General features: G+C 45.4%; 1 protein-coding gene across 1 annotated transcript in view; it reads right to left on the bottom strand.

The window, feature by feature from the left end:
- APBB1IP (amyloid beta precursor protein binding family B member 1 interacting protein) overlaps positions 1–16271 on the bottom strand; it is a 107116-nt gene that overhangs the window by 59367 nt on the left and 31478 nt on the right. Inside the window, exons 2-3 of the mRNA XM_054017026.1 lie at positions 5582–5653; positions 2338–2425 (exon numbers count right to left, since the gene is read on the bottom strand). Of these exons, the coding sequence (XP_053873001.1) occupies positions 2338–2425; positions 5582–5653 (160 nt within the window). The remainder of the gene's footprint in view (positions 1–2337; positions 2426–5581; positions 5654–16271) is intronic.

Genomic DNA, 16271 nt, shown 5'->3' with positions numbered 1-16271 from the left:
TGCCACTGAAATGCTGCTCGGTGGCATTTCGGCGGTGACGCCTATTGGCGATGCCGCTTTTCGGCGGCATTGCGGCGGATGCTTGTCCGCCGGCCAGTATGCGGGTGCACATAGATGCCCCAGCAGGCGCCACGGCCAGGGCCGGCTCCAGGCACCAGCCGAGCAAGCTCGTGCTTGGGGCAGCAGATTCTAAGGGGCGGCATTCTGCCCAATCCTAGGGTGGCACGGCCGTCTTTTTTTGTTTGTTTGTTTTGTTTTGTTTTTTGTTTCGCCGACGACCTTCAGTGCGCCACTGTAGGGGGCGACGGCTCGGAGGAGGGGAGCCCGCTGCTGGGAGCGGGCTGTGCGCTCCGTCTACCTCCGCCGGTGCCAGGTCTGCAGCAAGCCTGGCAGCCCGAGTCCTTCCCTCCCCGCCGACCAACAACTTTCAATTCACCTGCAGGCAGGAGCGGCACGGAGCCCTCTCAGCAGGCAGCGCGGCAGGAGGGGCCGAGTGGCGAATGCCCTGGCTAAAGGAAGCCCTGGCCACCCCCCTTCTCTCTCTACCCCTCCCCCCGCTAGCCGGGGCACGCACTCCACTGCCTGGGGCATGTCTGCAGCGCAGGGAGTCCCGCAAGCCAGAGTGAAGCTGCCGCCCACCCAGAAGCTCGCCAGCGGAGCTGGGGGAGGCAGCCGCAAGCTGCCAAGTAAGTGGCACCGGAAGTTTGCACCCTGTTTTTTTTTTTTTTTGGTTTGCCACTCCAGCCTCCCTGCACCCTGGTGGTTTTTTTTTTTTTTGCTTGGGGCGGCAAAAAAGCCAGAGCCGGGTGCCGCGTTGGGGACCACTGCATTAAACATTTAAATATGAAAGGCCATGATTTCCCAAAGGCCATGATTTCCCAAACTGACTAGTGATTTCTCTTTTTGGTGTCCAACTTGAGATACCTTCACAAGCCCGACTTTCAGACAGTGCTGAATAGCCGTGCTCTGAAAAATCAGGCCTCTTTAAGGCATCTCAAATTGAGATACCCAAAATCATTGGTAGCTTTTGACAATCATGGATGTTTAGCTTTTTACACCTCCATTGTTGTGGTATTTTTTAGATGTAACCAGTGTCAGAATGAGCTCTCCCCTGACATTAGTGATGAGCTGGGGGAAAAGACTTCAGGAACCATGTTTGCATAGACATGCCTACTCTGCATGTATGCAGGTATGCAGCATGGTGGAGCTGCTTTGCCAAAATGATCCCCTTTGTCTGGTGCTTGGTTACAAATCACGTTAGTGCAAGGGTAATGACATGTGGTTATCCTTATTGTATGAGTAAAGGGCAGCAGAACTGTACTTAGACAGCCCTGATTGAGGAGGTTGCCTTAAACTGAACCTTACTCTCTAAGTAGGCGGTAGGGATGCCAAATCGCAGTGAAAGACAGGTGATGGGGACTTGGATTTGTATTATATTGCTATGCTACCTGGTGGTGTGGACTGTGCCCAAATTGTCCTAGACTCCCTTTGACCTTTGCCTCTCTAGTGTTTAGAGACAGCTAATCAGACTCTATTCAGAGGCATTGTTTCTGTACAGTAATTACCAGTGCTGAATCACTGATAAACAAATCTAGGGGGTCTTAGACCTGATGTCGGGATAGGAAAGACAATACAGAGGCTGTACTGGCAGTGAGGTTTCCTGTTACCCAGTGAAATCACTAAGAGCTGAAATCACTGAAGACCTGGGTTAAGCAGTGGAACCTCAGAACATGGCATTGCAGAAGTGGCAGGGAGTGTCCAACATGGCAGCACATGACCACCAGGAGCAAGGGCACACTGCAACCACAGAGACATTGCTTGATGCCCCCCACCCTTTGTGGGGTAGAAGGTGAACTCCTGTGACCACACCTCTGAACTCTGGGTCTTCGCTAACCAAGGACAGCCACATGCGCAGAGGGTGGGGGAGGGATGTGTTAAAGGGACATTTGTTCGTCAGACTTTTCTACCACAAAGTGGGAAACTGAGGTAAAGGGCACTGCCCCATGCACTGTGGAGCTGGGATTCTGCTTATGGTGGCATGCTTTTGAACATGGTTGTGGGGTTTTCCCAAACTACTGCTTGATTCCCTTTTCCTTTTATTAAAAGTTCTCTTTTGTTACCCAGACTCAGTACTGGAGAGAGGGGAAGTATTGTCTCTTAGAGGTGCCAAGGACTGGTGGTAAATTTTCTCAGATTACTGGGTAGGGTCTCGAGCTGGTTCTGTTTTGTATTGTTAAGAGGGACTCCTAGATACAGAACTCAGCCCTTGTTGCTGCCGATTCCACCTGGCAGAAGGCTGACAAACACAAACACTAAATAATCCTTCCAATCACTTACCATTTAAATCTTTAAAGCCAACTGTAAAGTTATATTCTTTATTAGATTCTTTGGGGGATGGAGGCTGGACAGTTTCCACTCCTAAACTCTGTGGAGACGGAACAAAAAGAAAGGAGTTGATGATGTAATTATCATTAAGATACTAATATTTACTAAGTTCCCTCTAAGCTGCACAGCTACGTGGCCAGCTATCAAGGGCCGTGCAGGCATGCACCAGGGAGAGGTGCTTCTCTGCTGGCCCTGGAGTTGCCACGGCAGGGAGAGGCACTCTCTCCCAGCCCCGGGCTGCTGTGGTGAGAGAGGGCTGAGGGAAGTCCGCTCTCCCCACTGCAGCCCCAGGGGAGCCTGCACCCCAAACCCTTCATCCCCAGCCCCACCCCAGAGCCCACATTCACAGCCAGAGCCTTCACACGCCCCCTGCATCCCAACCCTCTGCCCTAGCCCTGAATCCCCTCCCACACCCCAAACCCCTCATGCCCAGCCCAAACCCAGAGCCCACACCCCCAGCCAGAGCCCTCACACCCCTGCACTCAACCCTCTGCCCCAGTCCTGAGCCCCCTCTCACACTCCAAACCCCTTGGCCTCACCCCCACCATACATCACCTCCATATTGATGCACATAACAAAATTCATTCTGCACATGGATGTAAAAAATTAGAGGGAACATTATTTACTGATCATGTTACACTGATAATTATTCTAACAAACTCAGTTCTTCCCTCAAGAAACAGAAACCCACATACTAGTGTGTTGGTCTTGTTTATTCCATGATGTTTTATATGGGTGAATGGCTTCTTTAAAAGGAGAATTTCTAGCCTGCAGTTTGTTCCTAAGAATGCAGGTTGGGGACTGGTGCTTTAGAAAAACACGAGAAGCATACAAAATTAAGACAAAGAAAGGATTCCTCTCTGTAATTCCTACTGACAAAATAGCTGGCTCTAGCAGTTGAATGATTCCAGAAGTGTTTATATTTACTAGGTTGGCTGAAACTGGTGAAAATTTTCCATAAAAAAAATTAATAAAAACTCTTTTTTACCAGTTCATTTCTTATGATTTCCCAGCTGCGCAATGTTAGTTTCTTATGAACTTGTGCAAAGCTGAAAAATTGAAAACGTGAACTCAAAAATGCCACTTCTGCATGACGACTATTCACGCTTGCAAAAATAGAGAGGGTGTGAATAGGGGAAAGGAAGGAAATAACCACATGAGATTAATTCCTTTTATCTGGGCTTGTGAAATCAAGAAAGGAGTTTATATACAAAACAGAGAAGACAAAAATGGCAATCATGGCCCCTAATCCAGCAAAGCACTTACTACTGGCCTGCTTTACCTTCAGCATTTTCTTAAGTGCTTTGCGGGATCAGCACTCAAATGCATAAAGGAAATGTTTTAATTTTTTTTTAAAAGAAAGGAAATGGTATTTCATAATGGCCAGAAAGGAAAACTGAAAACAGAGAAAGTACAGGCAAATTGAAAAAAAGACAGATCAAAGAGAAAACAATGGAAGTGCAGAAAAGTAGTTAAAAATTAAACATGAAGAGGTAGTATAAATGAGAATCAGACCCTTTCTGTCTAAGGCCTGTTTACACTGTGAATGTGCCATATCTACATCTACTTTCTGGCTTGTTTACACTGCCAGAGTGGTATATAGAGACCTTAGTATAAATGAGAATAAGGCCCAAAGACAGTAATAAAAGGGAAGAAAAAATACAATTCACAGAATAGTTTAGGAAAATAGGAAGCTAGAAGAACTAGTCCTTAGAAAAAGTTCTAAGAAAAGGGGGGGGGGGGGAAGGGGGAATATGAGGAAGTAAAAATTAAAACAAAGCAAAAGTAGTTTTTCTTTTATATTTCAATATTTTACTATGAAACTAAGTACTCTGAAAGACCCTATTCTCAATTATAACTAAAGCTGTTAAAAATTCAGAAAGCTAACAGGGAACCAAGAGCTGTGGTTTTGATAGCCAAGACTGTGATATTAAATCATGTTTTCCTCTAGGCTTTCAAGATGCTTCAAGCAGAATTCCTATTATGTGTCACAAAATGTTTGGTCTTGAATTTGGCAGACTGGGATTCAACAAATAGGAAAGACTTCAGAACTACAGGCTTTAAGTAGGGCACCTCGTACAAAATTCCAGATAACAGTTTAAGTATTTCAATTAAAGCATAAGTTTATTTAAAACAAATTTAATGCGTATAACATGTTTTTGGCTATGAATTCTTCATCAATCTTATCAGTTTTGGTGTAGGAAATCTTCCAAGGTCTTGGGTTTAGAAAGACTCATGCTGTTTTATAGTTCCTTCCAGAACAATATTTCGTATACACATATTCCCTAATGCCATCAGTGTTGTGCCATTCATATTTTGGCACATGTGGTGATGTGTCACTATGCTAGATGTCTTTCAAATAGTCAACAAATTAGTAAAAACCATTTTTGTCTTTGTTTCCATAGTTTATAGTTGACTCAGTTTACAGTTTATAGTTGTGGAATCCTCATCATTGGAGGTTTGCAAAAACTGGTTGGATAAACAGGGATGGTCTAGGTTTACTTGGTCCTGCCACAGCACAGTGGGTAGGACTAGATGACTTCTCAAGGTCCCTTCTAGCCAGGGCCGGCTCCAGGCACCAGCTTGCCACGCAGGTGCTTGGGGCGGCCACTCCGGAGAGGGGCGGCACGTCTAGCTATTCAGCGGCAATTCGGCAGATGGTCCCTCACTCCCGCTCGGAGCAAAGGACCTCCCGCCAAATTGGCATCGCAGATCGCGATCGCAGCTTTTTTTTTTTTTGCGCCACTTGGGGCAGCAAAAACCCTGGAGCCGGCCCTGCTTCCAGCCCTACATTTCAAGGATTCTGTGCTTCAACACGTTACAGTTCATTTAAACAAACACAAAGTGTTCATCCATGGTGATTCAGATGCAAACTCTTCTTATTTCCTTAGCAAAATGATTGGACATTCTGGGGCTACGTCTACTAGGAATCTGGATTAACTTTTTGAAAAAGGCTTCTGATATCATGTTAGCGCTGTTTCATGTTCTAGCCAACTATAATGTCACTTTTGTTGTTGTGCAGGCAACACGATTGAGAGAAAATCAGTTTTAAGTCACTTTCTAAAGACTACCTGTATTTATTCAGTAGGAAGGTGCAATGTGTAGTTGTAGAGGAATAAGGAAGGTAAGGCGCTCTCCTTGTTTCCCTCCCTTATAGTAATTTCTCTTATCCTTTGTTGTCAACCAGATTACTTACCTGTGTCAGGAGGTCCATTTCCCCCAATAAATTGCTGAACATTTCATCTATATCATCACATGTCTGCTCCATCTGAAAAGAAATAAACCCATGGACAAGAACATCAGCATTAGTCTGTTTAGAACTTTGGAATCAATTCTATAAACACAGAAAAAAAAAACCAACTTCAACCAGTTCATTTCTTACAAAGCCTTTCCTATTTATATTGAAAGAAACAGTTTCTTATTCATGGCAATTTAGCAGATCAATCTTTGCATAATTTAGAAATAATTGATAAATTAGGACTCTGAGCCTACATATTCTTAAGCACATACTTAATTTTATGCTCTTGAGTAGTTCCATCAATCTCGGTGCTCAATGTATAATCTATATTTGATTACAAGTCAGCTGGTAATAAATCTGCACCTTAAACAACTAAAACTGAGTCAAGAGAGAGGGAGAGAGAAACTGAAAATTTGAGGCTGACAAACTCCTGAACACACAATGTGAGGATTTCAGTCCTTGCCTTAAACCACTAACTACAAGATTTTAGCTGGGCTGTTTTCTAGTACAAGGACTGGATATGGTTTGATCCACCTAATTTTTTGACTTGATATTTCTCCCTGTGTTAAACCAAACATTTCTTTATTTGAGATACTTCTGGTCTTACGCTGTTGATGGTCTGCAACAGACACCCAAAGACAGAGCAAATGTATAGTCACTTCTGAGATACAGGAACATGCTAAAAGGTACTTGACCCGGGAGCCTGGCAAATTGCACTCTCTCACTAGGAGCTTGACCCTGCAAGTGCTGAATACTCTGGCACTGATCCCACAAAATATTAAAACACATGCTGAGCTGTAAGCACGTGATTCGTCCCATTGACTTCAGTAGGACTGCTCATACATTTTAATGTCTTGCAGGATGGGGCAAAAGTGCTCAGTACCTCCAAGACCAATGAGCTCTCTAGATGTGGTCAGCAGGGGACATGGAGAAAGCCTGGTGATTGCAAGGAGTGGCAGGAAAAGGGGATCAGAGATTGCACGAGTCTTTAGGCACTTAATTTTACATGGCACGTAGAGTCATAACTATTCCATAATTATACGATAAATAGTCACTGAACTACATGATAAATACCCTTTTCCTGACAATTGGCTGGTCACTGCTGATTGTTACTTGATCGGTCAAATAAAGGGCATTGTAATGTCAGATCATTCAGACCTTAAGCAAGTGGGCAGCCCTACAAGTTCCATCTTATCTTCAAATGATCATTAGGAAGCATAACATGTCTAGCTCAGGCAGCACTTTCAGTGAATAGATATTCATCATGAACCAGGGCTTTGGAGCAAGCTCCAGGCAAAAACCTGCACTCCACTGCTCGGGAGCTGCTCTGCCCTTCAGCTCTGGGCTCCACTCCAAAGCCCTGTAAACACTAGACTGATTACTGAGATAGTCATTGAGCCATCTCATTTACTCAGGGGCGGCTCTATGTATTTTGCCACCCCAAGCCCGGCAGTCAGGCAGCCTTTGGCGGCATGCCTGCGGGAGGTCTGCTGGTAACGTGGATTCGGCGGCATGCCTGTGGAAGGTCCGCCGGTCCCACGCCTTCGGTGTACCCGCCGCCGAATTGCCTCCAAAGCCGCAGGACCGGCGGACCTCCCGCAGGCATGCCATTGAAGCCAGCCTGACTGCCACCCTCACACCGACCGTCAGGCTGCCCCCCCTGCGGCTTGCCGCCCCAGGCATGCACTTGGAGCGCTGGTGTCTGGAGCCGCCCCTGCATTTACTAGTGTCCATATTTTTCTCTTGTATTTTTATAAATCATTCACAGGAGAACAAAGTTAATGTTCCCATCACCAAATCTTGTGAGCAGAGATACTACTTTTAGACTTAAGCATATTGAGTCATCCCTTAAACTAACACAAGTGTGCCCAAAATTCAACAATGATCTTGGTAAGGGCTAAACAGGCCACTGACTTTAGACTAGAGCTGTGTGAAAAGGCTCACCAACAGCAATGGTACCATATCACAGATCTGGTCTGGAGGCTCTCATGGATTTAGCCATATTCATAGACTTGTCTATCCATATTCATAATTGGCTGTGGGAGTGAAGAGAGAAGAGGGGAACCATGCTGCCGTTCCACCTATGTCCCTGTCCACCTAGCCCTTCCCTCCTCCCTCCCCCGAGCCCTGTTCAGGATCCTTCTTGAGCTCCCAAGATTCTCACCACACCTCCAGGTGCAGGTTCAGCTATACATCCCAGGGAAGGCCTGGAAAATTCCTCTACAATGGGCCCTCTGACTCTGGTGCTACTGACAACTTCATAGATGCAGTGATAGTCCGGGCTCTATGAATCCATGTCCAACAGAAACTTATGCCTGATCTTGTGGAAACAACAGATGGGACCTGTCCCCCAGGCCAGTGATGCAAGGGACCACACAGCTAGAAGCTGCAATACAGGGACAGCGGGAAGCGTTACAGTTCACTATAATCAGTTCTCTGCATTTCCCTCTAATCCTCAGCACAAACTGGCTGGCATGTCATGATCTGCACATCCACTAATGAGAGCAAAAGGGAGATCCTCCATGTCCCCAGAAAATACCAGGACTTCATCAACATCTTCTAAAAGAAAAATGCAGTCACACTGCCCCCACACCAAGACTGTGACTGTCTGATAGATCTGCAACCCAGGGTCAATATGCTGTATGGCCAGATCTATGCAACATTGGAGCTGGAACTTCTGGCCTTCCTTGAGTATATCCATATATACTGAAGGGCTCATACATTGTGTAATGTCTCCTGGTCCTGCCAGGGATTCAATCCTCTTTGTATAGAAAAAAAAAAGTTGGGTCCCTATGTCTCTGTGTAGACTACTGGATGCTAAACCAAGAGGCATTTTGGATCCAATACTCCTTCCACTGATCCCAGAGCTGCTGAACCATATCCAATCTGCTTGGGTGTTCACCAGACTGGATCTTCAGTGGGCCTGGTACAGTATACACCAACCGTAAGAACCTAGAGTATTTATATAAAGCCAGATCCTGAAGCAACAACAGCTCCGATGGGAGCTATTCTTTTTCCATTTTGATTTCACTATGACTCATCAACCTGAAACCAAGAACAACAAAGCCAACACTCTGTTGTGCAAGAGGGGATACTACAAGGAGGAAGAGAACATAATTGGGAAAGACCCTTCCTTCTCAAACTTCACAACTTCCTCAACACCAGAGTGCAACATGATCTCCTTACTTTAATCCGGTTGGCTGCGCAAGACGACCTGCTGGCCAAGATGACTGCAGTTTCCCCAGAGCAACCCAATGGTAATACCAGGCAGTAGTGTACTGTGATAGATGGAATAACATATGTCCTGCCAGGGTGCCCCCTCTTGAAAATACTCTGGATATGCCACAATGCCCCTTAATGAGCCATTTTGGCCACTCCAAAACCTTATGTCTGACCTCCCACCTCTTTTTGGTGACCCCCAGATATGGACAGTGATTCAGACTTATATGTTGCAGGAGCTGACATGTGTTTGTGCAAAAGTTACACTCACAAAATGCCTTGGCACCTTTATGCCCCTAGAAACTCCCACTTGACCTTGGACAGTGATTGTCATGGACTTGATACCAGAACTCCCTGAATTGAATAAATGCATCACCATACTCACAGTGGTAGATCAGCTGACTAAGATGGCTCACTTCATTCCTTGTGCATAACTGGCCACCGCAACAGCTCAACATCTATTCACATGCAACTTTTGTCTGCATGGGCTCCCTGAATGTATCAAATCTGACAGAGGGTCCCAGTTCATCTCCCAATTTTTGGCGTGAAGTTGTCTGACTATTAAACATCCATACCTGCTTATCATCTGCGCACCACCCCCAAACAGATGGCCAAGACAGAGTAAACCAAGTGCTAGAACGATACATGTGGTGTTTCACAAACTGCCATCAGGATTACCGGTCCTCTCCACCCATACACCACATTTGCATATAACAACACTGATCATGTCTCCACAGTCAAAAGTCCCTTTTTTGCCAATTATGGTTTTCATCCCATGCTCCCAATTGCCTCCCAAAACCTGGAGGCCTGAGATATAGTATAGCAAATCCACCACATTCAGGAAGAATGCAAGGAACACATGGTAGAATCAAAGGAAGCCTACAAGCAAATATGTGGATTGCCAGAGACCGGAGAGCCCAGAATTCAAGGTGGGCTGGAAGGTCTGGCTCTCAACCAAACACCTCCACACAAACAGTTCATCCCATAAACTAGATGAGTGTTTCTCAATCTTTTTGATACCACGGACTGGCTTGTTGCCTTCCTAAACTGCATCAGGGAGATCTCAAGGACCAGCAGTAGTCCACGGACCAGTCTTTGAGAAACACTGAACTAGATCACTGATATTCAAGACCAGTTCAGATTTGCCAGCTAACTACCCTGTCACTGTTAAACTCTGCCTGCCGAGATCACTCAAAATGCACGCAGTCTTTCATTCACAGAAAACCCATGTCTAGACCTAACGCAAGCACCTCTGCCACCCTTCTAGCTCCAGAGCCATGAAGAATACCTTGTCCAGGGCATATTGGACTCCATGCTCAAAAAGGGGAAATTATGGTAACTTGTGGACTGGGAGGGGTATGGTCCTGAGGACCCATGCTGGGAACTGGGCCTCCCCACTCCCAACTTAATAGAGGCTTTCTACAAAAGCTACCCAGGCGATGCAGAAGGATTGCCCCAAAGGGTGAAAGAGTGGTACAGTATAAGGAGAAGCAGGTCCAGAACCTGGGTTTGCAGATTCCATGGCTGGCAACCACCCCCAAAGTAAGGGACTAAAAGTCAGATGGGCAGAGCCTAGGATAGCGGACATTCCCACAATGCCAGTGGGAGGCCATGCACAGCCACAGTCATGGATCATGGTGGAGAGTAGGCACTGCAGGAAGTACCACCCAAGGGAGCCAGAGTGACAATACCTTGTGGCCCTCTGATTGGCCAACCACCCTATTTAACCCTGGAGGGTGCTCCAGGAAGTTGTCTGGGCAACCACACAGACATTGGGCCTGCTGCGACTCCAGACCTCACCTTGTCTCCTGATCTCCTGACCCTAATTTCTGCCTCCTGATTCTAGCCCAGTACTACCTATGATTTCCGGTTTCTGATCCCAGCCTGCCTTTGACCCTGACTCTTGCTTATTGAACCCGGCTCACTGACTACCATCTCTCACCTCAGCCCAGCTGTGACTGCTTGGCCAGACAGCCTACAAACCAATCTCTTACATCTATGCTGCCACCTAACAGTTCTGGTAGCAGACACACCCACCAAGTCATGAGCCTCAGAGGCCCACACACACACACACCACAGGATGTGCTGCCTGTGGAGGGCCTGATTGACAGGATATTCCCAATTCCTGATTGGTCCAGACATACTAAAGTCTGTGGAGAATACAGGAAGTTCATCTGTGCAGCTAGGCAGAATCCCAGCTAGCTGCTGCTAAAGACTCTGCTTCCTTGTTGTGCTTCTGATACCTAGTTTCTGACTCGGCCTTGTCTTCTGCATCTGACTTCTGGTTTCTAATCCTGTATTGACAAATGACTGTTTCCTGATGTTTCGTCCTGTCTCGTGCCACTTGGCTAACTATCCATGACCCAGCACTGACATCAAGGGGCCATGTGGTAGGTGAAGCATATAACACAACACATTATTGTTCTTTATTTAAGCACACACAGAATACAGGTCATATAGAAAACAACCACCAACCTGAACAAAACATCCTTCACTCAAGGTCACCCTTCCCTTGGGAGTCCTTCTTGGGGGACCAGCTGGTTCAGGTAGACAGGATCCCCCTGTGCCTTATCAGGCTCCTGAAGCAGCTTCCCTCAGCTTGAGCTGATGAAAATGGCCAAGGACCCCTAATCAGCTCCTGTCCTTTATAACCTTCCAGTCCCTCTGTCAGAGGACTACTAGAGCAGCATCCTCAAACTACCAAGTGACTCTGTTGCCAGGCAACTCTTACCCTAACAATCAAGTTTTCCTGGTTGGGAGCCACTCCTGCACCTCAACCCCCTGCCCTGAGCCCCCTCCTGCAACCCAACACCCTGCCCTGAGCCCCCTCGTAAACCCCATATCCCTCCTCTGCTCCAACCCCTTGCCCTGAGCCCCTTCCTGTACATTGGACCCCCTCCCACACCCCACACTCCAACCCCCTGCCCCAGCCCTACACTCATAGCCCTGCATGCAATTTCCACACCCAGATGTTGCCCTCGGGCCAAAAAGTTTGCCCACCAATGCTCTTTGTCAGCCTTGTATCACTATGCCTTGGAATTTCAACCCAACATGGAGGCAAAAGCACAAAAGAGAAAGCAACTAGCCTGCACACTCAAAATGGAGATGGTGGCTTGATAAAGATATACAGAGAGAGCATTCATAATCTCGCACAGAATTCATAAATTGTACAGATAGAGTCCCCCAATCATCATAGAACACTTGTGACATTTTCAGAACGATAGAGTGCTATGAAGCATCCAAACAGGATGAGCTTGGAGACAAGTGTCCCCTTCACTTCCTTCCCCTTTCCCCATCATTTGATTCTCCTGTCTCCTGGGCCCTTAGTTCCATTCCTCCTCCTGCTGATTGCTGTAATACGAATGGATAGAGAACTGGGGTGTGGTGCGTGGCTGGAATCTATCCCATTCAAAAAGACATGCTGCTGTGTATTGGACCTGCTGCCCAGTGGCCAGGGGCCTTTACAGCTAGTTCTTTGGAATTATTTTTACCAGAACGCAAAGCAAAGTTTGTCAGTATCTCAGCCTGTTGCAGCTAAAAAAATAAAAGAGGAAAAGCCTCTTTAAAGTTAAACTGAGTTTCAAGCATAGTCCTCATGTATAACCATTTAACAATTACTCATGTCAGAATTTTCTGTACATACTATAATTACAAGTAGCTCCTGAGGGAGCTATAAATGAAAGCAATTAAAGAAAAAATGCAAATACAACGGCCCTTTATAGTCTGTTTCCCTTGTTATTTGTCTGAGACAAACAAGATGGAGCAGAGGGGAAAAAAATCAAAATTAAAACAAAAAAGCGGAAATTGTGGTTGTAAAATAATAAAAGTTGTCAGGGAGATGCCAGGGGAAGTGCAGTTTGTGAAACAACTTTTAACTTATTCTTAAAATGACTGAAGTTCAAGTTGACAGTATCCCCCGGAGTTACTCTTTTGAATAAGAGCAAAAACACAGGAAATGTGTTTGTTTTGTTTTTTCAAAGATTTCCCATATCATTTAAATAAATAAATGGAGATATCCCATCTCCTAGAACTGGAAGGCACCTTGAAAGGTCATTGAGTCTAGCCCCTTTGCCTTCACTAGGCAGGACCAAGTACTGATTTTGCCCCAGATTCCTAAGTAGCCCCCTCAGGGATTGAACTCACAACCCTGGGTTTAGCAGGCCAATCCTCAAACCACTGAGCTATCCCTCCCCTCAAAGAGAGGAGAATATATATATATATATATATATATTCTCTATATCTCCAGAAAAACCTCATTTTCCCATATGAGCAACTCTGGCCTTAAACATTCCCATAATTCTCATACTGTATGAGACTAATTGAAACTTAGTTTTTCTTCAGTTCGATGTTTTAAACATCAACCTTCATTATTCAGTTTCTGCACATTAAGTCCTATTTTAAAGGTTCCTGTCATTTAGAAATGTCTTAGCCAACTCATCAGTTCACCCACTTTGACTCACAGATCCAGTTATTCATTCCATATCCACCACTGAATCCTACTGCACTAGTTTCCTGCTTGTCCTTTTATTTTTATCTCTCTCTCTTCTGAGTTCCCAGCCTCTTTGATGCTACTTCTCTTACATTAGATATTTACAGCTTTGTAACACTGACCAATCTCAAGTCATTTTAGTTTGCTATTTGTATTTTGCATCAATTTGTCCAATGAAATCAGATTTCTGCATCTTGATTTCTCTTCTGGTAGTGTTAGACCAAAGGACCCTTTCTTCCTGACCAATTGGGCTTTTGCTGCTCATTGTCACTAATTATGCTGCCATTTCCAAAGTCCTGTACACATCCATTTTGGGTGGTGTCCTGTACAAAGATGTCTCCAGCTGTTCCTAATTCACTGGTACCACTTCTGCAGTCCCTTGTCTAGCTGATCATCACATCAAACTCCCTGGATGCTGGATTTCTGAAGGTTATCAGTCACACCATGCAACAAGTTTTCCAGATCTTACAAGCACATTTGGAATTTCTTGTGTTAAGGCAGGAGTTTGCATCAGAATGTATCTGAAGCTATGGGCAAGGAAGCCAAGATGCTTCAGCACCATGGCAATTCAGCAGTTTCAGGGCAAGATGGCTCAAAGGAACCTGGGGAGGGAAACACTCTCTGATGCAACTTGCAGTCATTGCATTAAGGAACAGCCCATCCTCCGAAGACAGTGGGCATTGCTAACAAGGGATAAAGTAGTAGTGCACACACTCCCTTACATTTTCTGAAGCACTAGGGAAAGAGTCTGATCTGCTACTTGTAGTAGGAAGAGAGCCTGAGACATAAGCCCTTGTATCAGAAGCCTGGTATGAGGCAGGACCTACTCACAGAATCTGGCAAGGACAGGGCTGATATTGCAGAAATTCACATTACTAAGAAGTGCTAAGCACAGAGTACTCACGCAAACACAACCTGATCTCAAGTGGTACCAGAACATCCCGATATCAAGAATGGTACAAAAACATTCCCCAAGGATAACAGGAACACACTAACCCCTCCTAAAAGATAAGGTCAGGATGATAGTATGTAATAGAGATATTTTGATTAAACCAACATGTATAAAGGGATGGATAATAACTAGCCACGTCTGGGGGAAGTAACTAATTATGTTAGAGGGGCAGTACTAACTTGTTTGTATCAGAGTATAAAAATGTATCTCAGAGGGAGTATCTTTGTCCAGCTGAGGGGGGAAATGGAAAGTCCCACCATTCACTGACATGTATCCATTGACACGGGCATACATGTCTTAGGGCTGGTCTACACTGAGGAGCGGGAAATCGATCTAAGATACGCAACTTCAGCTACGCTATTCGTGTAGCTGAAGTCGAAGTATCTTAATTCGACTTACCTGGCCATCCTCACGGTGGCAAGTCCACCGCCACAGCTCTCCCATCGACTCCACTTACTCCTGCTGCCGAGGTGGAGTACGGGCGTCGATTAGGGGATCAATTTATCACGTCTCATCCCCGATTGATTGATTACTACCCGCCGATCCGACGGGTAGTGTAGACGTGGCCTTAGTATCCTTGTATTGCCTGCCAGGTGCTATTACCATGCTTTGTCGACAATAAACCTGGCCTGGCACCTTCATACTTTAACAGATCTTGTGGTCATAGGGCGGTTCACTCGAGGACTGGTGTGCCAGCAGTCTGCGCAGAGCTGGAGCAGCACACGGGAAGAACACACACATGCAGCCAAACATCTAACCACACTGCTCATGTGGCGGTAGAGGGGATAACAGAGATTTCCTCCATTAGTGCAGCACATGACAGGATTTTACCCTAAATGTGTGTGAGCAGTATTCTGCTCTACTGGTGGAAGTGGCGGTATAAATGGTCACTTTGTCTCAATCTCTTTCATCAGGCAGGTTTAAAAACAAAGTATTTACCTTCTTTGCTTTCTTAATCCCACTATTACACAACTCCAACTCCCAGAATCCTTTTAATTCCATTTCTGGAACTGCCACTGTAGAAGTAGGCAATTTTATGTTTGTATTTTGTATAATTTAGAATGAAGGATATAATAATGTAGCGTGTATTAAATGTATTGATGTATGATTTGGACATATCCTGCCAGCCACCCTTTCTGAATAGCAGAAAGGAATGGCCTAACAGCCATTGGTAGAGATACATCAGCCAGAATTTCTTTGTGTCTGGACTGATTTCAAGGCAGTAACAGATCTTTGAGAGTCACCACTTTGTTGTAGGCTTAGCATTTTAAAATAAGTAAAAGAATGCCAGGATTGTTTTTCTTCTGCATTGCAATTTGATGTTCCTGTTCAAAATGTTCTATGTAAATTAATTCTGTTTTGTGTGTGAATGAGGAATGTGTGCTAAGAGATAAGTGTGAAGGCCATCACTGAACCAGATGTTCTAGGGAGGAACTGGAGACAGATGCAAGGGCGCCAGGAGACTGCAACATGCCCCTATTGAAGTGTCAGAGGAGGGCAGATTGACGACTCTAAAGATGAGACAGGCACCTATCAATGGGGACAAGATAGTTGTGATCAAACCTAACATGGGATAACTCCCCAAGAAACTTGAAAGAACAAGATAAAGGATGAGAAGGACAATTTAAGAAAACAAGCACTCGTCAAACCACCATTGATTACAGCATGACAGTGCAAAACTCATTGGTCCCAATGAAGGAAAATCACTATATAAACAGGGTGCCTTGCCATGAAACTTTGGGTTTGTCCTGCCAAGACTTCTCCAGAGCATCATGTCGCGACCAACAGAACCTGGCTCCTACCTACCCTTGATCAACCTAGCTGGCCACTAGATTGATCCGGACTCTAGACTGCTAACTATTACATTGACTGGTGTGTGCCTTTTCCCCTAAAAAAGATCTTGTGTGCTTCTTATAAGCATAATACCATGAGCTCTGGAACGTTCATATAAAATGACATCAGATTCTGCCTGAAGACATTTTACATGC

This window comes from Malaclemys terrapin, chromosome 2, assembly GCF_027887155.1.
Source record: "Malaclemys terrapin pileata isolate rMalTer1 chromosome 2, rMalTer1.hap1, whole genome shotgun sequence".
NCBI lineage: Eukaryota > Metazoa > Chordata > Testudines > Emydidae > Malaclemys > Malaclemys terrapin.
Note: the sequence above shows the minus strand (reverse complement) of the source record. Positions and strands in the feature narration are given on the sequence as shown.